Source organism: Ahaetulla prasina, chromosome 16 (assembly GCF_028640845.1).
Source record: "Ahaetulla prasina isolate Xishuangbanna chromosome 16, ASM2864084v1, whole genome shotgun sequence".
NCBI classification, from domain to species: domain Eukaryota; kingdom Metazoa; phylum Chordata; class Lepidosauria; order Squamata; family Colubridae; genus Ahaetulla; species Ahaetulla prasina.
In genome coordinates, this window is record NC_080554.1 from 2,501,456 (window position 1) to 2,527,171 (window position 25,716).

General features: G+C 43.2%; 2 protein-coding genes across 13 annotated transcripts in view; one reads left to right on the forward strand and one right to left on the reverse strand.

Annotated features, from left to right (window-relative positions):
* The window catches only part of RALGPS1 (Ral GEF with PH domain and SH3 binding motif 1), a 135,183-nt gene that overhangs the window by 108,145 nt on the left and 1,322 nt on the right, over positions 1-25,716 (reverse strand). For 10 of the 12 annotated variants that reach the window (XM_058159671.1, XM_058159667.1, XM_058159673.1 and 7 more), the window contains exons 2-3: positions 7,511-7,600; positions 3,670-3,795 (exon numbers count right to left, since the gene is read on the reverse strand). In XM_058159671.1, coding sequence (XP_058015654.1) covers positions 3,670-3,726 — 57 coding nt within the window. In that variant the 5' untranslated portion in view covers positions 3,727-3,795; positions 7,511-7,600. Of the gene's footprint in view, positions 1-3,669; positions 3,796-7,510; positions 7,601-19,961; positions 20,038-25,716 lie in introns of those variants that run through there. The other 2 variants (XM_058159663.1, XM_058159665.1) reach the window with 2 other exon arrangements.
* LOC131186268 (uncharacterized) lies at positions 11,211-12,960 on the forward strand. Its single transcript, XM_058159690.1, has 2 exons — positions 11,211-11,419; positions 12,077-12,960. Exon 2 carries the CDS (start codon positions 12,081-12,083, stop codon positions 12,885-12,887), a length of 807 nt encoding a protein of 268 aa, XP_058015673.1. The 5' UTR covers positions 11,211-11,419; positions 12,077-12,080; the 3' UTR covers positions 12,888-12,960.

Consider the following 25,716-nt stretch of genomic DNA (forward strand, 5'->3'; position numbering starts at 1 on the left):
GATAAGGTGAAGCATTAATGCAAATGGGGAGGGAAACCCCCCACCATCAAGGTTTATTTGCAAAAACATTATTAAATAAGGATAGCGCGGGGGGGGGGGGGAGGGAATGGATGGAGCCATGTGTTCAAATTTTGCCAGACAGAGTTTAAAAGCAAAGTTGCAATCCTAGGCAGGTTTACTAAGAAGCTGTACTTTACTATTATTCTTCTCATCCTATTATCTATCTCCTTCTACTCATGACTATAACCTTGTTGCTTGTATCTTTACAATTTATATTGTTTTAGTTTCCTACTATGATTTGATTGCTCAGTTTAGTATCCCAAGACTATCGCTAAGTGTTGTATCTTATGATTCTTGATGAATGTATTTTTTTTAATGTACACTGAGAGCTTATGCACCGAAGACAAATCCCTTGTGTGTCCAGTTACACTTGGCCAAGAAAGAATCCTATTCTATTCTATTTAAAAATCAGATCTCCTAAAGATTGCACGGTGCTCAGTCAGCTCCCAAACAATTCAATCGTTCTAGCTGTAGGAACGCCATAACGTTCAACAATCCCAGCTATTTAAGTGTATTGTCTGAAAAATCACACCGCGAAACGGGATGGAAAGAAACCGCAATGCCGTGAATTATGTATGCAGAATAATTCTGCCCTGTTTTGGAACTGAGATATTCGAAACTGATGCTCGAACCAGGCCGAGACTGCAGACTTAGGAATGGGTTATCTTTGAACTGCTTATGTGTGACAGTATCTACTTTTGAACAAACATGGGAAGAATTTATCTGTGTTGAAGAAAATGGATTCAGTAAATGATTTCCATCTGCAAGACATCAAACATTAATTGCTATAACTCAAGTGTGTAAAAACAACAGTAGAAGTTTCCTAAACTAATTTGTGGCCTAAAAGACTGGACGCCATATGATAGCTATCAGGAGGAGGAGGAGGAGGAGGGCAGAAAAGAAGAAAAAAGAGGAGGAGGAGGGGAAAGAGAGTAAGAGGAAGGAGGAGAAGAAGAGGAGGAGGAGAAGGAAGGAAGGAATAAAAAGGAAAAGGAGAAAGAAAGAAAGAGAAAGAGAAAAAGAAAAAGGAGGAGGAGGAGGAGGGGAAGGAGAGGAAAAGGGAGGAGGAGAAGGAAGGAAGGAATAAAAAGGAGGAAGAGAAAGAGAAAGAGAAGAAGAAAAAGGAGGAGGAGGAGGTGGAGGAAGAGGAAGAATGCAATGTATCTTACAAGACTTACAAATTTGCATAGATAAAACAAAGAAGAAAAAAAAGAATTTCCCTCAAAATCCTTTCCACTTGTAAATGTTTTAAGAAGCTCTCAGCAAGCGGCATGTGTAAATTTGTTGATTAAATAAGTATTTGCTTTAATTCCCACGTGGCTATCCACGAAAGGGAGGAGGTTGCCCCGATGAGGAACATGCTCCCTCTTCCATTAAGTCAACTCCCGAGAACCACCGCACAATATTTCCCACCGCCATCACTCTGCAACATCTGGAGTTGTTTCACAGCTGTGTGATTCTGCTAGTTAGCTAATCTGAAAGCTGTTTGCAGTTCAGCCTTTAAATCCGTCACAGAAAAGGCCTTCTTGACAGGACATGAGAAGGCAGGAAATCCTTTCCGAGTCCTTAGGTGGATCCCATTCACTGAGGAGGAAATATTTTAAGCACATGGAAAATCTATTCTCCGTTACGGAGGGCACTATATAGTGAACCTTCAAGGAAACATCACTTCAGGAATTCGGGATTCGGCTAAATCGAGAAAGGGTGTTCAGGAGGTTAAATTCTTCTCGTCCTGAATTTTTATTTTAATTATAAACCTATTCTTGACTTTAGAATAGAATAGAATAGAATAGAATTTTTTATTGGGCAAGTGTGATTGGGACACACAAGGAATTTATCTTGGTGCATACGCTCTCGGTGTACATAAAAGAAAAGATACATTCATCAAGAATCCTAGAAGAGAAGAGAGGAGAGAAGAAGGAAGGAAGGAGGGAGGGAAGGAAGGAAGGAAGGAAGGAAGGAAAGAGGAAGGAAGGAAGGAAGGAAGGAAGGAAGGAAGAAGAGGTGGAGGAAGGAAAAGAATAGAACAGAACAGAACAGGGAAGGGAAAGGAAGGGAAGGGAATATGGAATAGAATAGAATAGAATAGAATAGGAATAGAATAGAATAGAATAGAATAGAATAGAATAGAATAGAATAGAATTTTTATTGGCCAAGTGTGATTGGACACACAAGGAATTTGTCTTTGGTGCATACGCTCTCAGTGTACATAAAAGAAAAGATACCTTCATCAAGGTACAACATTTACAACACAATGATAGTCATAGGGTACAAATTTAACACTTAATGATACAAAATGATAGTCATAGGCTACAATTAAGCAATCAGGAAACCATTAATTACAGTTTAAATCGTTAAGGATATAAGCAACAAGGTTACAGTCACAAGTGGAAGGAGATGGGTGATGATGGGAACGATGAGAAGATTAATAGTAGTGCAGACTTAGTCAATAGTTTGGCAGCGTTGAGGGAATTCTAATCGTGGAACCCTCGGTGCCCTCTGAGCTTCTTCCAGACCTTTCCTTACCAAACTGGGTAACATCATCAGGGTCTTGTAGGACAGTGAGGTTTGCGGCTCCCTATTAGCGTTTTGCACTCCCTGCTAGCGCTGCTTTAGGTGGGTCAGGAAATGTCCCTGCAAACTCAGAGTGCATCAAGGACTCCATTTTCATTTGCAAGGGGGAGACATGGGACATCTCCCACCAAACTCCACGAGTGGTCTGGGTAGAATCACAAGCCCGTTGAAGACCGTTGGGACGGTAGTTCATAAAGGGAAGCGTGTACGGCTGGACTTCTTAAATAACCTGAAGAAATCAACTGTTAGACAGTCTCCTAAGACGGGGTCTCCAACCTTGGCAACTTTAAGCCTGGTGGACTTCAACTCCCAGAATTCCCCAGCCAGCTTTGCTGGCTGGGGGATTCTGTGAGTTGAAGTCCATCAGGCTTAAAGTTGCCAAGGTTGGAGTTGGCTGGGGGATTCTGTGAGTTGAAGTCCACCAGGCTTAAAGTTGCCAAGGTTGGAGTTGAATGGGGGATTCTGGGAGTTGAAGTCCACCAGGCTTAAAGTTGCCAAGGTTGGAGTTGGCTGGGGGATTCTGGGAGTTGAAGTCCACCAGGCTTAAAGTTGCCAAGGTTGGAGTTGGCTGGGGGATCCTGGGAGTTGAAGCCCACCAGGCTTAAAGCTGCCAAGGTTGGAGTTGGCTGGAGGATTCTGGGAGTTGAAGTCCACCAGGCTTAAAGCTGCCAAGGTTGGAGTTGAATGGGGGATCCTGGGAGTTGAAGTCCACCAGGCTTAAAGCTGCCAAGGTTGGAGTTGAATGGGGGATCCTGGGAGTTGAAGTCCACCAGGCTTAAAGTTGCCAAGGTTGGAGTTGGCTGGGGGATTCTGGGAGTTGAAGTCCACCAGGCTTAAAGCTGCCAAGGTTGGAGTTGAATGGGGGATTCTGGGAGTTGAAGTCCACCAGGCTTAAAGCTGCCAAGGTTGGAGTTGGCTGGGGGATCCTGGGAGTTGAAGTCCACCAGGCTTAAAGCTGCCAAGGTTGGAGACCCCTGTCCTAAGAGATGCCCAACTAAACGATGGTTTGTTCCGAGCCGGAATGGAAACGGTTACCTCTGGAGTGGCGGAGGTCACTGTCACGTTGGCCATGAGGCCATTCCTTTTATACATTCTCTTCTTGGAACGCAGGAACTTCAGCTCAGCCACCACTGCTGAGGTTATAGGTTGAAGGGAGAACTGCTGGAAGATCAATGAGAAGCTGACTTTAGAAACGGCATCCATCAAAAGATGACAGCAACAACTGAGGAGGGAGCTTGCCAAGGGAGGAGGAGAGGAGGAGGAAGCGGAGGAGGAGGAGGAGGAGAAGACAAGAAGAAGAAAGAGGAGGTGGTGGAGGAGGAGGAGAAGAAGAAGAAGAAGAGGAGGAGGAGGAGGAGGAGGAGGAGGAGGAGGAGGAGAAGAGGAGGAGGAGGAGTTCGGGAGGAGGAGGAGGAGGAGAAGGAGGAGGAGGAGAAAGAGAAGTAGAAGAAGAAAGAGGAGGAGGAGGAGGAGGAGGAGGAGGAGGAGGAGGAGGAGGAGAAGAAGGAGGAGGAGGAGGAGGAGGAGGAGAAGAAGAAGAGGAGGAGGAGGAGGAGGAGGAGAAGACGACAAAGAAGAAGAAAGAGGAGGAGAGAGGAGGAGGAGGAGGAGAAGAATAAAGAAGAGGAGGAGGAGGAAGAGGAGGAGAAAAAGGAGAAGGAGAAGAAGGAGGAGGAGGAGGAGGAGGAGGAGGAGGAGGAGGAGGAGGAGGAGGAGGAGGAGATGACATTTCATAACCATATGAAACATAAACACTATAAACTATAATAACTAAAAACCTATATAAAAACTAAAAACAATTTGAGCTGTGTATCAGCCAAAGCCCATCCGTTTGTTTGTTTTTTCTTTTAAAATTTCCTTAAGATTGCCGAAGCACATTATTTATCCAGATTTGAATGTTAAAAACACAGAGACTGGCAGCTGTCCGACAACAAAGTCAGTTCGAGCTTCCAAGGAGGCAGCAGACCTACTGGGTCGAAACCACAATTCTGAGTCTCGAGATTAGAATCCTGGTCCATTTGAACCGAGGGACAAAATGGGATGGTTGTTGTTGTTGTTGTTTAGCGGTGAGAGCGGCGCCTGGTTGGAGCTTGAAAACGAAACAGGATTTGGCATGTTTGGGACTTGAATGGGAGACCTCCGTCGTGGAACCTCGGGGCTGGAGGCTAAGATTGGCAAACCGTTTGGTAGGGCTGCCAAGAAAGTGACAAGGGAGATACCCACCACAAAGTCATCCCAGATCTAAACCAAGACTTGTGGGAGACCTTTACGGATGAGGAGGCGGTTACAGAACTGTCAGCCCCGAATTTGACAAAAAAGGGTGGGGGTGACATCAAAAGTAAGACCGCGCAGGTTACTCCGGAAAGCCTATACAAAGGCCAGGATCGGTTAAAGATAGCGGAATAACGGACTTGAAAGGGACCGTGGAGGTCTTCTAGTCCAAGCCCTTGCCTCCGGATACAGGAGTGTATCACAGCAGACAAAGTGTTGTCCACTTTCTTCTTAAAAGCCTCCAGTGATGGTGCACCCACAACTTCTGGAGGCAAGGAGTTCCATTGATTAATTGTTCTCACTGTCAGGAAATGTCTCTGCTTCTCGCTTCGATTAATTTCCATCTGTTGCTTCTCGTCCTGCCTCCTGGCGTTTCAGAGAACAGGTTGACCCCCTTCTTTGTGGTGGCCCTCAAATATTAGAAGGACTGCTATCACGTCACCCATGGTCCTTCTCTTCACTAGACTAGACATACCCAATTCCTGCAACTAACTCTAAAGTCCCCTAATCACCTTTGTTGCTCTTCTCTGCCCAAGTCCTTCAGATCAGTGGTGGGTTGCTCCTGGTTCTGTCCAGTCCTTGCGAACCGGTAATAAAAGTGGCGGGAGGTTCCGCCCACCTGCCCGGACGTCATCATGGACAATCTGCACATACGCAGAAGCGTGCGCACGCTCCCGTTGCAAACCGGTAGTAAAGTTAAGTAGAACCCACCCCTGCTTCAGATGAGGTGAAGCTGGCATAGATGGTTTTTTTATTGAGATGTACGGATGGATGAGATGGTGGAGACAACACAGGAGACCCAGCTATCGATATGAAACGGTCGCTGAAGCTTGGCCCAGTGGAAGGATGGAAAAACTTCGAATATGGATTTTCTATCACCGCTTTACTCAGCGTCCCTTTGGCTCTCCTCGTGTCTGCCTTCTGCATTTTTTAATTTTTTTTTTTTTTGGTGTGCACGAGGGCTCAAAAATAGCAGATCCCATGATCGCAAAAGAAAATTCCATATGCGATCTTGCAACCCATCCAGCTTCAGTTCCAGCTTCCAAAGATAAAATTAACCCCAGGAAGTTGCAGGAACTGGGTATTTCTCGTCTGATGAAAAGAAGGACTAGGAGGAGACACGATAGCATTGTTTCAGTATCTCAGGGGCTGCCCCAAAGAAGAGGGAGTCAAGCTATTCTCCAAAGCCACCTGAAGACAGGACAAGAAGTAAAGGGTGGAAACTAAATAAGGAGAGAAGCAACTTAGAACTAAGGAGAAATTTCCTGACAGTGAGAACAATCAAGAAGTGGAAGAACTTGCCTCCAGAAGTTGTGAATGCTCCAACACTGGAAGTTTTTAAGAAGATGTTGGATAGACATTTGTCTGGTGTAGGGTTTCCTGCCTAGGCAGGGGGTTGGACTAGAAGACCTCTGAAGCCCCTTCCAACTCTGTTATTCGATTCTATTCTAAGTACAAAGAGGCTTTGACAGACCAGTTTGCAAAAAAACAAATTCCCCCCCCCCAACGTTCACCGGAAAGCTCTCCCAGAAAGTCGCAAGAGCACCTGAGGAATTCCACCTTATCTGTCACTCAACCTTTACTCCCTTGATATTGTTTGAAAAATGGCGGCCTTTGGATTCTTGGATAAGCCTCCTTTGAAAAGGCCCCGAGAAAGCCATTGTTTTTCAAGATTCTACCCGCAGAGCAACCTTGACAAGGTACCAGATTAAAATCAGTCTTTCCCAAAAAAAATAAAATAAAATAAATCTGGGCTAGAAGAAAACGTCGTCGTAAACGCCCATCTTCTCTCTTCTTCTTTCTTCTTTAAAGAAGTAATTTTAATTGCCAAATAACTGCCAGATTGGAAAGAATTCTGGGATTTTGGAAGAATGCCTTCTTAGCTATATATCTATCCGTTCCCCTGCTAACTTTTGGTCGCCCCTCAAGCCCCAGTAAAGACTCATGGCAACAAAGACCACAGATTGATATTCTCGTTCACATCTGAAGAGCTCAACTTCTTTTTTGGAAAAGACGAAAGCTATTTCGATGTACAACGGGGAGGATTTTTTTTGGGGGGGGGGAGTTCTGCAACTAAAGGTGGAGTATTTGAGATGCACATTTTCCATTTCTCGATCCAGCCTGTTTTTAACAGATCCTTGTGCCGTGTTTTACAAGATTACTACCAAGTACCAGCTGATTCCTAGAACCATAACCTGTTCAACAGTGCCATCTAGTGAATACGAAATGCACAACTGCCAATAGTCCTCAACATACGGCCACAACGGAGCCGAATATTTATGTTGCTAAGTGAGGAAATTTGCCGGGTGAGGGAGATCATGTGACCTCGCAGCACAGCACCCGCCATAAACAGGAGCCAGTGGCCAAGCATCTGAATTTTGATCAAGTGACCGGGTGTGTGTGTGTTTGATCAAGTGATCGGGTGTGTGTGTGTGTGGAAATAAGGCACATTTTTCAGTGTCGTCATAACTTTGAACAGTCACTAAACGGACGGTTGTTAAGTCAAGGACCACTACTTCATTTCAGTAAGATCCCAAGACAAAATGTGATTTTTGTCACATCCATAAATCTTTCGTCTTTCCGGTTTATGATAAATTAAACTTACCCATAATGAAATTTCCTTCTCGGTTTTAAGGACAGGCAATTAAACAGCAGGGAGACAACGGAGCGCATCTCTCAGAAGTGGTTTTTTTTTCTGAAAAAGACAATGAAGATGCGACACAGAGCAGTCATTTTCTCTCCTTAGATTGCAAAGGCAGAACCACCATGTCTCCCAGCAAAGTGAAAGCAAAGTTTTTCATAACTTCGACTTTCATGATTATAAATTATATGATCATAATTTATCAGTTGTTGCTTGTATGTACACTGAGAACTTATGCACCGGAGACAAATTCCTTGTGTGCCCAATCATACTTGGCCTACTATTCTGTTTCTATTATTTCTATTATTTCTATTCTATTATTTCTAGTCTAGTCTAGTCTAGTCTAGTCTTTCCTATTCCTATTCCTATTCCTATTCCTATTCCTATTCCTATTCCTACTCTATTCTACTCTCCATCCTATTCTATTCTACTCTACTCTATTCCTATTCTACTCTAAAAGGTAAAGGTTCCCCTCGCACATATGTGCTACTTGTTCCCGCTCTAGGGGGCGGTGTTCATCTCCGTTTCAAAGCCGAAGAGCCAATGCTGTCCGAAGACGTCTCCGTGGTCATGTGGCCGGCATGACTCAACAACAAAGGCACACGGAACGCTGTTCCCTTCCCACCAAAGATGGTCCCTATTTTTCTACTTGCATTTTTTTTAAACCTGCTTTCGAACTGCTAGGTTGGCAGAAGCTGGGACAAGGAATGGGAGCTCACCCCGTTACGTGGCATTAGGGATTCAAACCACTGAACTGCCGACCTTTTGATCGATCGTCTTAGCCACTGAGCCACTGCTTCCTATTCCTACTCTACTCTGCTCTGCTCTGCTCTGCTCTATTCCTACTTTATTCTACTCTACTCTATTCCTATTCCTACTCTACTGTCAAAATCAGTCATTGGATTTGGCCTGAACCACAGGTCTATTAATTAAATTCAAGATACAAAATTAACATAGAAATGATTACTGCTGAACTTCAGTCTTCTGCAAGGAAGATTTGCTGTCTAGCAACCCTAGAAGAGGAAAATTACTTTTAGAGGGGTTCGCCCCACCCCCTTAACCCCGGGTTATCTGGGATAACAATACTACCATGTAGGGTTTTTGGAGACAGGCAGGCAGCTATAAATGGCCCTGAAAAGACAACAACATCCATTGTGAGCTCCCTAGAGGACAGATATCTGTTTGTCCCCAAAATATTCTGTAAACCATTGTATGTTCCATAAACTATTGTATGCGTGGCTTATGTGTTTGTTTGTTTGTTTGAAAACTGGCTCTTTTATAAAATAAAAAATAAAAATCAGACGACGTTTGCAGAAAGAACATGGCGGCCATAATATTTCTTATATATTTGAGCAAACGGGCACCTTACAAAGAGTTTATCTTATAAAGCAGCAGCAAGAAAAAAAATATGTCTACCATCAAAAGCCTTGGCTTGGTGGGCGTGGTGTGGCTTGGTAGGCATGGCAGGGGAAGGATATTGCAAAATCTCCATTCCCTCCCCAACTCCTGGGGAAGGATATTGCAAAATCTCCATTCCCACCCCACTCTGGGGCCAGCCAGAGGTGGCATTTGCCGATTCTCCAATCTGCTCAACATTTCCGCTGCCGGTTCTCCAGAACCTGCTGGATTTCACCCCTGCCCTGGAGCCATGTAACGATTTACAAACTTCGTTGAAAAAGTCATTGTGTAATTCGCTTTTTTGCTGCAGACTGTGTGCATACAAGGATCAGCGTGTACATTTTACGCTTGTTTACATGGAGACGTGATTTCAAAATCATGTTTTTAGAATGTAAAGACATAAAGCAGATTATGCTCAGTCACTAAGGAAGGAATATATATGCCCGTTCCTTATCCCCCCGCTTTTCCAAATATATTCTAAAGCTGGAAGATAAACTGCGCCTTTTTCAGCTTCTTAGCAGCCACAAAGAAAAATTGATTTAAATTACATGCCTTTTAAAATATATATATATATTTAATCTGAAGTGGATTGCCCAAACAATAAAGGCAGTTGATTATTAATCTGAATAAACTTTTCCCTCAATCAATCCGTTTCCTGGAAAGTGAATTTATGAGAATGGTTTTGTGCTTGGTTTTTTAAAAAAGAATTCGGGGACAATGAGTGAGTCCCATTGAATGGTCGCCCATTTGGGTGCCTTTCAGCTTTGGAATTAAAGAAAAGAGGCATACAAATTTAAACTTTCCTTTCCCCACCCTCCCCTTTTAATTGTGTTATTCTTTAATATGGACTTACATGAGCAAGACTTAGGAAATTTAGGATGCATACCCAGAGTTCCTGCAACCGTTCTTCTTCGTATGTTTTAGTTTTCAGCCCCCACATCATCCTTGTTGCTCTTCTCTGCATTATAAAATGTACGAAGGAGGTTGCAGGAACTGGGGATGTGTAGTTTGATGAAAAGATGGACGAGGGGTGACGTGATAGCAGTCTTCCAATATTTGAGGGGCTGCCCCAAAGAAGAGGGAGTCAAGCTATTCTCCAAAGCACCAGAAAGCAGGACAAGAAAGAATGGATGGAAACTGGAATTGAGGAGAAACGTCTTAACAGTGAGAACAATTAATCATTGGAAGGCCTTGCCTCCAGACGTTATGGGTGGCTCCATCACTAGAGGCTTTTAAGAAGAGATTGGACAACCATTTGTCTGAAATTGTATAGGGTCTCCCGCTGGCAGGGAGGGTTGGACTAGAAGACCTCCAAGGTCCCTTCCAGCTCTGTTATTCTATGATCTATGTTCTAACTGAAGGACAACCCTTTCTGAACCAGTGTCAAGTGAGACACCTATCCTTTTAAATTGGTTCTACCGCACATTAATTAACAACTCATTTTATAGGGAATCAAACTGCAGCTACACCTGGCTTAGGTTTTCCCACCTCAAAACCGCCTAACCCAAGATCATCCGTAATGGGAGAGCACATTTAACTAAATTTTCCAACCGAATTGTTAATTTTGCTAAAAGCTGGATGATGTCGAGATCAAATTTCCTGCTTTCAGCTTCCCATCTCCTTGACTAGGTTAGTGAAACAATTGATAATTTTGGCTAGATCGGTTTTCACCGTCATTAACTTTGGCAATCTAAGCCAGAACCCGCATTTCGAACCATCTGCTCATGAAGCTGCTGAACAGTCATAGAAGAAGGGGGGGGGGGGAAAGCAATCCAGATTGGAGATCCTTTTTTTTTCCCCCAGAAAAAGAGAACACCGTGTTTGTTCCCTTAATACGTTTTTTTAGCTAACCGCACGTTGCAAGTTCCATGAAAATGAACAGGACTGAATGCACTCTATGAGCTACCTTAATTTTCCTTCTCAACTGGCAGCGTTCCCCATCTATCTGTAAAGAATTGAGCTCATTTACCAGGAAATCCCACAAGAAAAAAAAAAATATAACTATCCTGAATCCTGGGTGAACTCTTCGCAATCTTCAGATTGGTTGGGAATAACTCGCAGGTGCCGGCATATTTACGAAAATGTAGGCTCTAAACGCCGGGATTAAATATGGAACTGAAAAGGATCCATAGTTTGGTTGGAGGTACTTTCGTTTGTTGTGGCACCCAAACTGAGCAAGGCATGGTTACCGTAAATTACAGGAGCCAAAAAACTCTTTGCAGCAGCACAATCCCCCATGACGTCGCTACTAATAGTAACTTACAAGCTGTTGCTACATCCATTGTTGTCATGGTCATTCTAAGCAGTCATTCATAATAAACAAAGTGAGGTAGACGGGTGTTGCTCTGAAGGAGGCCATTCGCGAGAAAAAGTTCTGTTTCACGCCCTTGCGAAACTGAACCGAGGAAAGAAAAATAACTATTACGAAAGCTTCACATAAAAGCCTTCTTTAAACCTTGGGAAGATACACACAAGGTGGGTGAATTTAAATCCATTTGTTCATATATTTATTTAAGGGGAAATGTAGCCCTGCTCCCAACTTGTGGCGTTAGGTTGCTTCCAGCATATACCATGTAGGTAAAACTCTTAAGAGTAAAACTCTACCACTATAACTCTGATGGTGTTACCTAGTTGGGTAATGAAATGCCTGCAAGAAAACCCACCAAGTTCAGAGAACACCAAGGGCCCCACAGTCCTCCTTCCCTTCCTTCCTCCCGAAACCCTACTCCATTCTAGCACTGATGGTGTTCTCTAGTTGGGTAATGAAACGCCTACAAGAAAACAACCAAGCTCAGAGGGTACCAAGAACCCCCAATTTCATATAGGGCTAGAAATTTCCCAAGAATGAAAATTTATGCCTTCCTTGGGCATTGTTTCAACTAGCTTCTGAGACTACCAGGGATTAGACTACAACAGCCAGCTATATAAATGTTTTAAATACATATATTCATTCATTAGGGGGTTGGACTAGAAGACCTCCAAGGTCCCTTCCAACTCTGATATTATTATTATCATCTTTCGGAGGGGTAAACAAACACGATCACTAAAAATATCCTCAATCTTGGCAACCCCAATCCCTAAAAAAAAATAAAAAAATTAAATCCTTATTTCAGTATATTTTCTGTATTCCAGGAACATGGAAGCGAGGCAGGGGTTTCTCCCGAGACTCAAAGTCCAGCTGAAGAAAACGTTTTGGGTAACAGAAGGTAGCATGGCTAAACTGTTGATGGCGGGTGCCAAATGCGCGGAGGCCGTCACACAGAAGAACCATTACTATGACACAGCTTCGGATGATCTTGCCATGGCTGGATTGTGGCTAAGCCGAAGGGATGAAGAATGGTTTCTCATAGTAGAATCACAGGAGGGAGGAACTCAAGAAAAGTTGGAGGAGAAAGACGCCCATCCAGCCCCCCCTGATCCACGGGAAACTTTATCCCCGAAGATGACCAACGATGTCCCGCGGGACAACGCTCTTGCCTGTAGGAAGCCATCCAAAGAGAAGATAGAAGAGGCGGAGGATCTACTCGAAACCCAACTGCAACAGCTTGATTCGAAGGCAGCAAAATCCGAAGGCCCCACATTTAGTTCTACCTTCACCGAGTTGGTGGGCAAGAGCGAGATCACCGCGTATCTAGCAGCCCATCTCCGCCTAGGCTTGAACACCGAGGAAGGCGAAAGCACAACCATGGAAGGCTTTCTCCAGGAGGTGGGCATCCGACACTATGCCAGCAACCACGTCGTTAACCAAGCCACGTATCTACTGTCCGACAGGTATACCGTTGTCGTTCAAAGGGAAGAAGGCTCTTTAAGAGAGTCTGCGACGGTGGTGTTGGAGGTCGACGCGTTTAGCGTTTGCAAAGGTTTGGAAGAGATCGAAAGATTGGCCGCCTACCTGGGGTTTGAACAGCAAGGAGTTCAGAGCGAGCGAGAGTTTATGGCGTAGTATGGAGCCAGAGCTGCCCAAATATTTAGAAAGGAATTTCTTTACAGCTGCTTTCTAAGGAAGTGGGATGGGGTGGGATGGGATAGAGTAGAGTAGAGTAGAGTAGAGTAGAGTAGAGTAGAGTAGAGTAGAGTAGAGTAGAGTAGAGTAGAGTAGAGTAGAGTAGAGTAGAGTAGAGTAGAGTAGAGTAGAGTAGAGTAGAGTAGAGTAGAGTAGAGTAGGAATAGGAATAGGAATAGGAATAGGAATAGGAATAGGAATAGGAATAGGAATAGGAATAGGAATAGAAATGGAATGGAATGGAACAGACCAGACCAGACCAGGACAGGACAGGACAGTGGAGTGGAGTGGAGTGGAGTGGAGTGGAGTGGAGTAGAATAGAATAGAATAGAATAGAATAGAATAGAATAGAATAGAATAGAATAGAATAGAATAGAACGGAGTGGAGTGGAACGGAACAGACCAGACCAGACCAGACCAGAACAGGACAGAACAGGGGAGGGGAGGGGAGGGGAGGGGAGGAAAGGCGAATGGAATGGAATGGAATGGAATGGAATAGAATAGAATAGAATAGAATAGAATAGAATAGAATAGAATAGAATGGAATGGAATGGAATGGAATGGAATGGAATGGAATGGAACGAACGGAGTGGAAAGGAACAGAACAGAACAGGACAGGACAGAACAGGGGAGGGGAGGGGAGGGGAATGGAATGGAATGGAATGGAATGGAATAGAATAGAATAAAATAGAATAGAATAGAATAGAATAGAATAGAATAGAATAGAATAGAATAGAATATGTGGAATGGAATGGAATGGAATGGAATACAAATGGCTGTCCAATCTCTTCTTAAAAACTTCCAGTGTTGGAGCATTCACAACTTCTAGAGGCAAGTTGTTCCACTGGTTAATTGTTCTGACTGTCAGGAAATTTCTCCTTAGTTCTAAGTTGCTTCTCTCCTTGACTGGTTTCCACCCATTGCTTCTTGTCCTGCCTTCAGGGGCTTTGGAGAGTAGCTTGACTCCTTCTTCTTTGTGGCAGCCCCTGAGATATGGGAATACACTGCTATCATGTCTCCCCTGGTTAAAGAAAATACTACAAAAATCTATAGAATTAAAGCCATAGATTTTCTTATTGGGTATTTTGCCAGAAAGATATAGCAAAGAAGAAATGTATTTAATTATTCACGTAACAACAGCAGCAAGAATTGTATTTGCGCAAAATTGGAAGTTAGAGGGAATCCCATCAGAAGGTGGAGTAATAAAAATGATTTTAGACTGTGCGGAAATGAATAGATTAACTTTAAGAATAAAAGATAAGGAGGAATCGGTGTATTTTCAAGACATGGGAAAGATTCTACTTAGGGTTAGAAAAGAGACAGAAATAAAAGACTTTTTATAGAGTTTCCACGTCGTTCTTTTATATTGTGGCGACCAAAACTGGATGCGTGGCCTTACCAAGATATTATAAAGTGGAATTATTAAGACCGGGGTAATAAGATCGCCGTGATCTATGGTATTTTCCCCTTTAAAAATGCAACCTCAGGCCGTGCAGGTCCAGCGGCTCAAAAATACAGATTTATGGCGACAGTGGCGAGTGTCAGCCGCTCTCTATGAATAGCACAGAGGGAGCAGCTGCTAAGAAAGGCTTGTTTTTTCTAAAGCAATGGAACTATGGAAATGTGGTTTCTCCTCTTCGGAGCGGTGCAGGTGCCCGAATAACGGTTGACTTGAAACTCAAGGTTTCAAATAATCCACTCGAATCTTCCTGTTTATTCGAGGCCGAACAGAATTGGAGGTTTTTTTTGCAGACATCTGTTTTCGGGCTACGAAAATGTTCAACTCAGTGCTGCATGAAAGAGCGTTTTAATTTGTTCAGTTTAGGATATGCACGTTCGGTTCGCTGCTACTATTTTTAAACATTCGGGGGAAGAGCAAGAAGAGCAGAGACTGCAGAAATCCTGAATCTATAATGGTTTCATTCAGGTGTTTTGGAAAACAGGTTGACCCCCCTCCCCTCCTCTCTGTGGCAGCCCCCTCCCCCAAATATTGGAAGACTGCTATCATGCCTCCTCTGGTCCTTCTCTTCACTAGACTAGCCAGGCCCAGTTTCTGCAACCGTTCATCGTATGATTGAGCCTCCAGTCCCCTCATCATCCTGGTTGCTCTTCTCTGCACTCTTTCTAGAGTCCCAACATCCTTTACAGATTAACAGAATTGGAAGGGACCTTGTAGGTCATCTAGTCCAACCCTCTGCCTAAGCAGGAGATCCTATACCATTTCTGACAAATGGCAGCCCATTCTCTTCTTGAAGCTCCCACAACTTCCGAAGGCAACATCTGTTCCATGGGTTGATTGTTCTGTCAGAAAATTTCTCCTTATTTCCAGGTTGAATCTCTCCTGGATCAGTTTCCATCCATTATTCCTTGTCTGGCCTTCAGGTGCTTTGGAGAATAGCTTGACCCCCTTCCTCTCTGTGGCAGCCCCCTCAAATATTGGAAGATGCTCTCCTGCCTCCCCTGGTCCTTCTCTTCACTAGACTAGCCAGGCCCAGTTCCTGCAACTGTTCATTGTATGTTTGAGCCTCCGGTCCTCTAATCATCTTGGTTGCTCTTCTCTGCACTCTTTCTAGAATCTCCACATTTGTTGTTATAGTGTGATGGCCAAAACTCGATGCAGGTGTGGCCTCCTTGAATTTATCTTCCCCAAGGTTACCCATTGAGTGGCTCGGTGCCAAACCTCCAGACGGATTCAGTAATCCATTTCAGCTAAGTATTTCTGGATCTGCATAATACCCTTGTGTACTTTGCGTCTGATTAACCGTGGCTACAAAGTTCAGGTGTGTAGCAACGTATGACCATAAATAACAATTAATTTACATCTATATTACCCAGCGGGATAGCATCATCTATTTCACTACTCTGAATGGCTCTGGGTCCTTTCAAATATTGATTCAACAAGGAAGAGCTTATATGATCAATATCTCCCTTTTATTATTCTAGCTAGGGTTAGCAGCCCGTGCGCTGAAAATTGCCAATAGTAAGGGATAAGAGGGAGGAGGGGGTTGAAGCCACCAATATTTTGCAGTACAGGTAGTCCTCGACTTACGACCACAGCGGAGGCCAACATTTCCATTGCTAAGTGAGACAATTGTTCAGTGAGTTTTTTACGAGCTTTCTGGACTCAGTGGTTAAGGGGATCACACTGCAGCTGTTAAGTTAGCAACAGGGTTGTTAGTGGAATCTGGTGGCCATAGCCACGCTGACATCTGGCTTCCCCAATGGCTTTCTTTGTCAGGTGGTCACAAAGGGAGAGATCACGCAAACCTAGGACAACTGCAACAGACGCGAGTACATGCCAGTTGCCCAGCGTTTGAATTTCGATCACACGACCGCAACAGTGGCAGATGTGAAAAGCGGTCGTACTGTAATTCAGGGCCGTCTGCAACTTTGACCGGTCACTAAATGAGTCGGTCGTAAGCCGAGGAGCACGTGTACCCTGTTTGACTTAACAAGTTCCCTGTAGAGAAGAAATAACACCGTTGGGGTACAGAGCTTCGAAACACAATTAAGCAAACTCTTCTCAATTCCACTGGAATTTCCAAAGTTTTTCTGTCGATTTAAAGGCAGTTTTAACTCGCAGCAGCCCCAGATTCTTTCTGAGAATAGAAAATTTTTTTTTACCTGAAATCCCTTGGTGATTTCCAAGTAAATGAACTCAGCTGCAAATGGGAGATTATCTCAAATTTCAGCATGATGGATAATTCAGGGATTTTTGGCTTGCAGATATTCCCCCGAACTACGGATTTCAGAGTTCTAGGATCTATTTTGCTCTTTTCTTTTCTTTCTTGTCTTTTTTTTTTTATGGCCAGGTTTTAGCTGCTCCTTTTGCACAAGATAACACTTGCAGGTTGCAAAATCTATCATGTTAAAACATGCTGTTCTATTGGCTCGCTCGGCAGACCGTGAAACTCCATGGACAGTCCTCATATTTCACAATATAGAATATTCGTGACATGGAGTCATCCAGGTAGCATTAGCTTGGCCTGTGCTCCAGTTGTTCAGAAACACAAAAAAGGTTGCACAAAATAACAGCCCAACTCTGTGCTGCAGAGTGTTGGTTACTCACCGTTTTGTTTTGATATTATACATTACCCTGAAAACACAAATACTGGACATTTCCCCGCCTCCAAGTGGGACTCAAACCAAGTAACTTATCTTCAACCTGGCAGACAATTTATTTTACAAATCAAAGGGATGTTGGTATTAAATTTACAGCTCCAATTCCACGAGTTGTCGTGCTCTATATTCAAAGGGAGATAATCCTGACACCGTTCCACTGCCTCACAACAGGAAGAGTACACAAAACTAAATTCAGACAAAAAATCTACGATGCTCAGCTTCCCCACCTTGCTTAAACACCGCTGAATTCACAATTATTAATTCATAGGGATGGCCTATAAAATAATACAGCCCCATTTATAAAACAGGAGCCTTGTCAACAAACATCAACCATTCTGTCACATATCAAAGGATACTATGGCAGTGTATGTACATTTCCTTCCTTCCATCCATCCTCCCTTCCTCACTCTCTCTTCTTCCATTCCTTCCTTCCTTCCTTTCTTCTTCCCATCTCTTCCCTCCCTCCCTCTCTTCTTCCCATTCCTTCCTTCCTTCCTTTCTCTTCTTCCTCCCTCCTCCCTCTTCTTCCCATTCCATCCTCTTCTCTTCTTCTTCCTCCTCCTCTCTCTTCTTCCCATTCCTTCCTTCCTTCCTTTCTCTTCTTCCCATCTCCTTCCTCTCTCTTCCCATTCCTTCCTTCTTCTCTCTTCTTCTTCTCTCCTCCCTCTCTCTCTTCTTCCTTCCTTCCTTTCTCTTCTTCCCATCTCCTTCCTCTACCTCCCTCCCTCCCTCTCTTCTTCCCATTCCTTCCTTCCTCTCTTCGTCCTCCCTCCTCCCTCTCTCTCTTCTTCCCATTCCTTCCTTCCTTCCTCTCTCTTCTTCTTCCCTCCTCCCTCTCTCTCTTCTTCTCATTCCTTCCTTCCTTTCTCTTCTTCCCATCTCCTTCCTCTCTACCTCGCTCCCTCTCTTCTTCCCATTCCTTCCTTCCTTCTCTCTCTTCCCATTCTTCCTTCCTTCCTTCCTTCTTCCTATCTCTTCCCTCCCTCCCTCTCTCTCTTCTTCCATTCCTTCCTTCCTTCCTTTCTTCTTCCCATCTCTTCCCTCCCTCCCTCTCTTCTTCCCATTCCTTCCTTCCTTCCTTTCTCTTCTTCCCATCTCCTTCCTCTACCTCCCTCCCTCTCTTCTTCCCATTCCTTCCTTCTTCTCTCTTCTTCTTCTCTCCTCCCTCTCTCTCTTCTTCCTTCCTTCCTTTCTCTTCTTCCCATCTCCTTCCTCTACCTCCCTCCCTCCCTCTCTTCTTCCCATTCCTTCCTTCCTCTCTTCGTCCTCCCTCCTCCCTCTCTCTCTTCTTCCCATTCCTTCCTTCCTTCCTCTCTCTTCTTCCTCCCTCCTCCCTCTTCTCATTCCTTCCTTCCTTTCTCTTCTTCCCATCTCCTTCCTCTCTACCTCCCTCCCTCTCTTCTTCCCATTCCTTCCTTCCTTCCTCTCTCTTCTTCCCATCTCCTTCCCTGCAGTGGTGGGTTTCTCCCGGTTCGCGAACTGGTCGTAAAACTGGCGGGAGGCTCCGCCCACTGACCCGGACGTCATCAGGAAGTTTCTGCGCAGTCCCGTTGCGAACCGGTAGTAAAGTTAAGTAGAACCCACCCCTGCTTCCCTCCCTTTTCTTCCCAGCTCCTTCCTTCCTTCCTCCCTTCTTTCCTTCCTTCCTCCCTCCCTCCCTCTTTCCATCTTCTTCCTTCCTTCCTTCCATCCATCCATCTCAGGAGACCACATAAAGAGGATTCACGCATACACACATTTCAAAATGCCAGCTGTGATTATTCAAAGCTCTGCAGTGTAACTCCTACTGATGCTATTTTGGGCACCGCAAATAATATATACAAATTCCTAATGATCCTACTAAACGCAGTGACCCTCCGCTGCAGACTGCCAGGCATTCAACTTAAAAATAACGCGATTGACAAAACCCTAAATTAAACGCTCTCTTCCAAACTATACTTAGGCAGCCTTTCTCGTCAACCAGCATGGAACTAAATGTGTTATCACATCCTGCCTCCTATTGCTTGTTTTTTTTTTAAATTGAAATTATCCCGAACTCGTTCCAAGATACTTTACAATAATAAATTGTAAACAATTTCTTTTATGTACACTGAGAGCATATGCACCAAGACAAATTCCTTGTGTGTCCAATCACACTTGGCCAATAAAATTCTATTCTATTCTATTCTATTCTATTCTATAAGGAAAGAGAGACATTCGGGTGAGTTTGAATTCAAGAGGTTCTGAATTCCAATTCTGGCACACTGGAAACTGCACCTTCCATTAAAAATTCATCTGATCGGTCTCTTAAGGATGTGAACAATTAAAGCTCTACCACAATATTTTCTTTACATACGTTCAATCAACAGTACCACAACAGAGATCTCATACTCTAAGCGAAGAATTCAAGCCGACACTTTTAAAAGGTTGTCCATCCCCCTAATAAATACATGTGTGTGTGTGTTGTTTTTTTCTTCGTAAGTTTGTCTCTATGTTGTTCCCAAACTTCTTGCAAACATTAAGTGAAACATAGTATTGCTATTACTCACAGGAATGATACAAAGTTAACTTATCAGTCAAGGCCAATATTTTGTTGAGATAACAATCCTGCATTGTGCTGAGTCACGTTAGAAACCAAATAAGAAAACGCAAATTCAGGCGTCCAGTGAATAAAACAAATTAAAAATGAACTCAATGCTCTTTGAATGGCCATGAAAATACAAAAAGATATGAATAATGTAGGGGGTTTTTTTCCCCAAGGGGAAAAAAAAAACCCTTTCCTTGGGTTATTAGCTCTAAACACAGTTATTATTCCCCTTCGTCGGTCTTCCTCCAGAGAAATTTCTACATATGTGTATTTTTAAAAAAGAAATAAATTAGAACATCAGCCATGGCTAGCACTGATGATGTTACCTGGTTTGGTAATAAAATGTCTGTAAGAAAACCACCAAGCTCAGAGAGTACTAAGAACCCCACAATCTTCTTCTTCCTCCTCTTCCTCTTCCTCCTCCTCCTCTCCTCAAACTCAATTCCCTTCTAGCAGTGATGACGTTACCTAGTTTGGTAGTAAAATATAAGAAAACCACCAAGCTCAGAGAGCACTAAGAACCCCACAGTCATCGTCCTCCTCTTCTTCCACTCCACAAACCATAGCACTGATGATGTTAGCTAGTTGGGTAATGAAACGCCTGCAAGAAAGCCACCAAGCTCAGAGAGCTCAACGCAGAATCTACAGAAAGAAAATAAGCAGATAAACAAGAGTGTCAGCTTTGGAAGCCATATTAGGCCAGAAGCTTCCGTGCTGCCACTTTCTTCTCACGTGTGGGGAAAGTAGGAGGGGAGGAGATTTAATAGAGGGGTTTGTCTTTAGACATAATAAGCATTCTTCCTGTCGGTCAAGGTCAGGCCGATCCTGCATCTGGAGAAGGAGTGGCGGGAGTGCTGTCTGGAGATGGGACGGTTGGCGATTGGAGCATGTGATGGACTGCAGAGTCAGGGGATGGTTTGGGGGTTTTTTTGATTTACTGAGGGAAAACCCAGGCTTCTCTATTTTATTTTTTATTATTATATTTTATTTTTATTATTATATTTTATAGATACTGAGACTCTAGAAAGAGTGCAGAGAACAGCAACAAAGTTGATTAGGGGATGATTGGAGGATAAAACATATGAAGGACGGTTGCAGGAACTGGGTATGTCTAGTTTAATGAAAAGAAGGACTAGGGGAGACATGACAGCAGTCTTTCAATACCTAAGTGGTTGCCATAAGGAAGAGGGAGTCAAACTATTCTCTGAAGCACCTGAGGGTAGAACAAGAAGCAATGGGTGGAAACTGATCAAGGAAAGAAGCAAGTTAGAACTAAGGAGAAATTTCCTGACAGTTAGAACAATTAATCAGTTGGAACCGAAGCTGCCTCCAGAAGTTGTAAATGTTTCAACACTGGAAATTTTTAAGAAAATGTTAGATAACCATCTGTCTGAGATGGTGTAGGGTTTCCTGTCTGGGCAGGGGGGGTGGACTAGAAGGCTTCCAAGCAGTGATGGGATTCAAATAATTTAACAACCGGTTCTCTGCCCTAATGATTTCTTCCAACAACCAGTTTGCCAAACTGCTCAGAAAGTTAACAACCGGTTCTCCCGAAGTGGTGCGAACTGGCTGAATCCCATCACTGCTTCCAAGGTCCCTTCCAACTCTGTTGTTGTTATCATTATTATTATTCTCAGATTTTGGAGTTTCCCAGATGTGCCAGTTTATCTATCCTAGTAAAGAGAACTTTGAAAGATGCTTGCTTCGGAGTTTTTACTTGGAGTTGGGTGTTTTTTTTTCCTGGAACGCTGACATTAACCCGAATTTTTTATTTATTTATTTATTTTGTCAATCATATATAAGATATAACAGGTAAACGTATAAACATAATTTGGATACATGAAAAAAGTAAGTAAAAAAGGAATAATAGGATAGGGACGGTAGGCACGGTTCCCTGCTGCGCCGTGTTTTTATCTAACTAAACCTAATAATAATAATAATAATAATAATAATAATAATAATAATAATAATAATAATAATAATAATAATAATAATATCAGAGTTGGAAGGGACCTTGGAGATCTTCTAGTCCAACCTCCTGCCCAGGCAGGAAACCCTACACCATCTCAGACAGATGGTTATCCAACATTTTCTTAAAAATTTCCCGTGTTGGAGCATTCACAACTTCTGCAGGCAAGTCGTTCCACTGATTAATTGTTCTAACTTATTGTATTTCATGCCGCTTCCATTTCTTTAACCCAGGTGTGTTGGGGATGCTCTGGACGGTACAGGATGTATAAATTATTAATCAGCTGAAACGAACAATAGGGTTCCACCTGTCATAGGTGAATTATTATTTTTACGGTCATGGGGCGGGGGGGGGGGAACTCTCTCTCTAGAATTGAGCCAAATATGAAATATGAATAGCCCCTTAGCTATTTTGACACAAATGAGAATAGCCTAAAATGTAGGCCAGGGATTAAAATCCAACGTCACAAAAACAAGACGACCTGCTATGATATACAGGTAGATTCAGGTATTAGGGAATGAGGTGTCCAAAATACATTAAGAAAATATGCAGGCCTCCAAGTCTACCGATTCTGAGAATGCCTCACCTGTCACTCTGGGGATTTCACAGAGACGGGAGTTAAAAGGACACCTAAACTTTAGCTTTGTAGCTAAAAAGTCTCTAGCTTTATAGCTATAAAATTCACAGGAATGCGCTCATTGCGCTCATTGGGATGGACAAGTAGTGAGGCGTGGCCGACTCACTTTTGATATATTATGATCTAATCTGTTTACCTGTAACGTATTTATTTTGCATTCTGCCTTTATTATTCTGACAAAGAATAGAATAGAATAGAATATTTTAATTTGTATACCGCCCTTCTCCCGAAGGACTCAGGGCGGTGAACAGGCAGATAAAATACAAACATACACAATAGTAAAAACAACCCTTAAAAAACTGATTTAAATTTGCCCAAATATTAAATTTGCCCAAATATTAACAAAGAACTCAAGGCAGCAGGGAACCTATCCAATACAACTTTCCCTCTTCCTGTTTTCCTCACAACCGCCCTGCGAGGTGGGCCGGGCTGTGGGACTAGAACTCCCAATCTCCTGGCGGATTGGCCCAAAGCCACCCAAGTCAGCTTTCACGCCTAAGGCAGGACTAGAACTCTCGATCGCCCTCTTCTCTCTGGCCTGGCGCCTGAACCGCTAGGCCAGACTTGGTTCGCTCCATTGAAGCACTGTATATAAAGCAACGCGGTCATTAAGTGAATCCAGCTTCCCCCCCCCCCCGTTGGCTTCATCACAAAAAAGGAATCATGTGATTCCAGGATGCAGCAACCGTCATAACGATGAAGCATCTGAATTTTGATCACGTGACTACACTGCAATGGTTGTTAAGTGTGAAAAGTAGTCGTAGGTGCGGTTGTAACTTGGAGCAGTCACTAAACAGATTGTTGCAAGTACAGGACTACCCTGCACTACATGTAAACGTATGTAAATTTATATCATTTTTTGTAAGGCTGGACTCTGGACTGTCTTGCTGCATAGACAGATGAATGAAAGATAACCGAGGGAAGCAAAATATTCCTATGGAATAGGAATATCTTGTTGTGAAACCCACCCCAGGGTTACTTGGGCGAAATCGGTAGCTGCACAACAAAAAAACACACCAACAACAAAAAAAAAAAGACTTCCTGCAGAAGCCCACCAAGCCAGAGGGAGCTGGCAACATGCCAGGCCGACCCAGACTTTAAACAGAAATCCCAGAAAGTCTGCATTTCAAACGTTACACAGACAGAGACAAATTATTAGATCATTTGCTAAGCCTCCCCAAAGTCACTGGTTGGAAATAATAAAGGTAAAGATTCCCCTCGCACATATGTGCTGGTCGTTCCCGACTCTAGAGGGCGGTGCTCGTCTCTGTTTCAAAGCCGAAGAGCCAGCGCTGTCCGAAGACGTCTCCGTGGTCATGTGGCCGGCATGACTCAACGCCAAAGGCGCACAGAACGCTGTTCCCTTCCCACCAAAGGTGGTCCCTATTTTTCTACTTGCATTTTCTTTTACGTGCTTTCGAACTGCTAGGTTGGCAGAAGCTGGGACAAGGAACGGGAGCTCACCCCGTTACGCGGCAGCACTAGGAATTCGAACCGCCGAACTGCCGACCTTTCGATCGACAAGCTCAGCGTCTTAGCCACTGAGCTACCATGTCCCTCGATAGGAAATAGATGGCTATATAAATCATAAATATAATTTTTTTTTAAAAAACCAACCGCGTAGATGAAATTGACAGGCCAAAAATGCTCCTTAGCGATAAAGATATTCCTTGATTTACGACCACAATTGAAGAACTCTATTGTTCCTTAGCCATACAATTTTAATTGTTTAAATTTTAGATTTGGTTTTAACTTGGGGTTTTATTATTTATGTCTATTTTAAATATTCGGCCTATTTAATAAGTTTTTTAGATTAATGTTTTACTGTGTATATTTATGTTGTTTTTAGATGGCTGTACACCGTCCTGAGTCCCCAGGGAGATAGGGCGGTATAAAAATATGAATAAATAAATAAATAAATAAATAATAGAGATATTCCTTAACTTATGACCAGAATTGAGCGCTACATTTCTGTGGCTAAGAGAGACATGGATTAAATTAGTTTCGTCCCATCTTCCAAGTTCGTTAGCCACAGCCGTTAAGGGAATCACTGCAGATGTTAAGTTTATCACATGGTTTTTAAGTGAATTCGGCTTCCCCACTGATGTTGCTTGTCAGAAGGTCACCAAAGGGGGTCATGTGACCCCAGGGGCGGGGGGGGGGGCGGAACAATGCTGCGACTATCATAACTTGCCCAGCATCCAAATTTTGATCATGTAACCACGGGGAAGCGGCAATGGTTGTGTGAAAAATGGTCGCAAGACCACATTTTCAGTGTCGTAACTTTGAAAGGTCACTAAATGAACTGTTATAAGATGAAGTTCATTGTAAACCGAAAGACTCTTCCACAGAAGGCTGGTCTCTACGACAGGTGCCATAGACAGGTGCAACAAGAATAAACACAGGAAAGAAGAAAGAAAGAAGAAGAAAAAGAGGAAGAATATAGAAAAATACCCAACTGAGGAACAGGTGCAGCAGAAATAAACATAGGAAAGAAGAAAAAGAAAAAGGAGGAGGAGGAGAAAAGGAGGAGGAGGAAGAGGACAAGAAGGAGAAGAAGACAGAATATAGAAAAATACAGAAGAATATTAGAATGTACAATAATATTTACAGCTATTCTGAGCCAACCAGAGTTGTTTGGAGGAGAGGGGTGAACAATCAAAGCAAACCAAAGGAAACAGTACAGAAGCTTTCTACCAAGCCGAGTGAGGGACCCAACATGCCTTGCCCACCCAAACTTTAAACCAAAATCTATAAAATCTGCCTTGCAAATAATTAATAAACAGGTTTCAGGCACAAAACAGAGAGTCCCTAGTGCACCACCTGCAGAGTCACTTGTGTAAAATGGGTAGCTAGATGCATCACCTTTTAAAAATAATAATAATAATAATTAAAAAAAAATTCAAATCCAAACCCTGCATAGAAAGGCCACATGTGAACTTGACAACCTGAAATGCTCCTTAGCCAATGAGCGTACGATCCAACCGCCTAGATAGCTGCAACGCCCATAATATGAATAATATTAGCCAAATAATATTCACAATTATTCAAAAGGTCTCTGGTGGCTCAGACTGCTAAGACAGTCTGTTATTAACAGCAGCTGCTTGCAATTACTGCAAGTTCAAGCCCCACCAGGCCCAAGGTTGACTCAGCCTCCCATCCTTTATAAGGTAGGTAAAATGAGGACCCAGATTGTTGGGGGCTATAAGATGACTTTGTATATAATATACAAATGGATGAAGACTATTGCTAACATAGTGTAAGCTGCCCTGAGTCTTCAGAGAAGGGCGGGATATAAATTCAAATAAAAAAACAACAACAACGCAACACAAACAGTATTAACAACGCAATAACAGAAAGAAGAAAAATAAGACGACTGGAATATGGTTGTGATTCTGAAGCTTTTCTTCCCCCCCCCGACCCCCCCTTTAAATACCTTTTGTGGCCAGGGACCACCAAGACTTGACTCAAGATT

Bases quoted from the DNA above. Each gene is read 5' to 3' on its own strand.
- LOC131186268 (XM_058159690.1), top strand. From the start codon at position 12,081: ATGGAAGCGAGGCAGGGGTTTCTCCCGAGACTCAAAGTCCAGCTGAAG.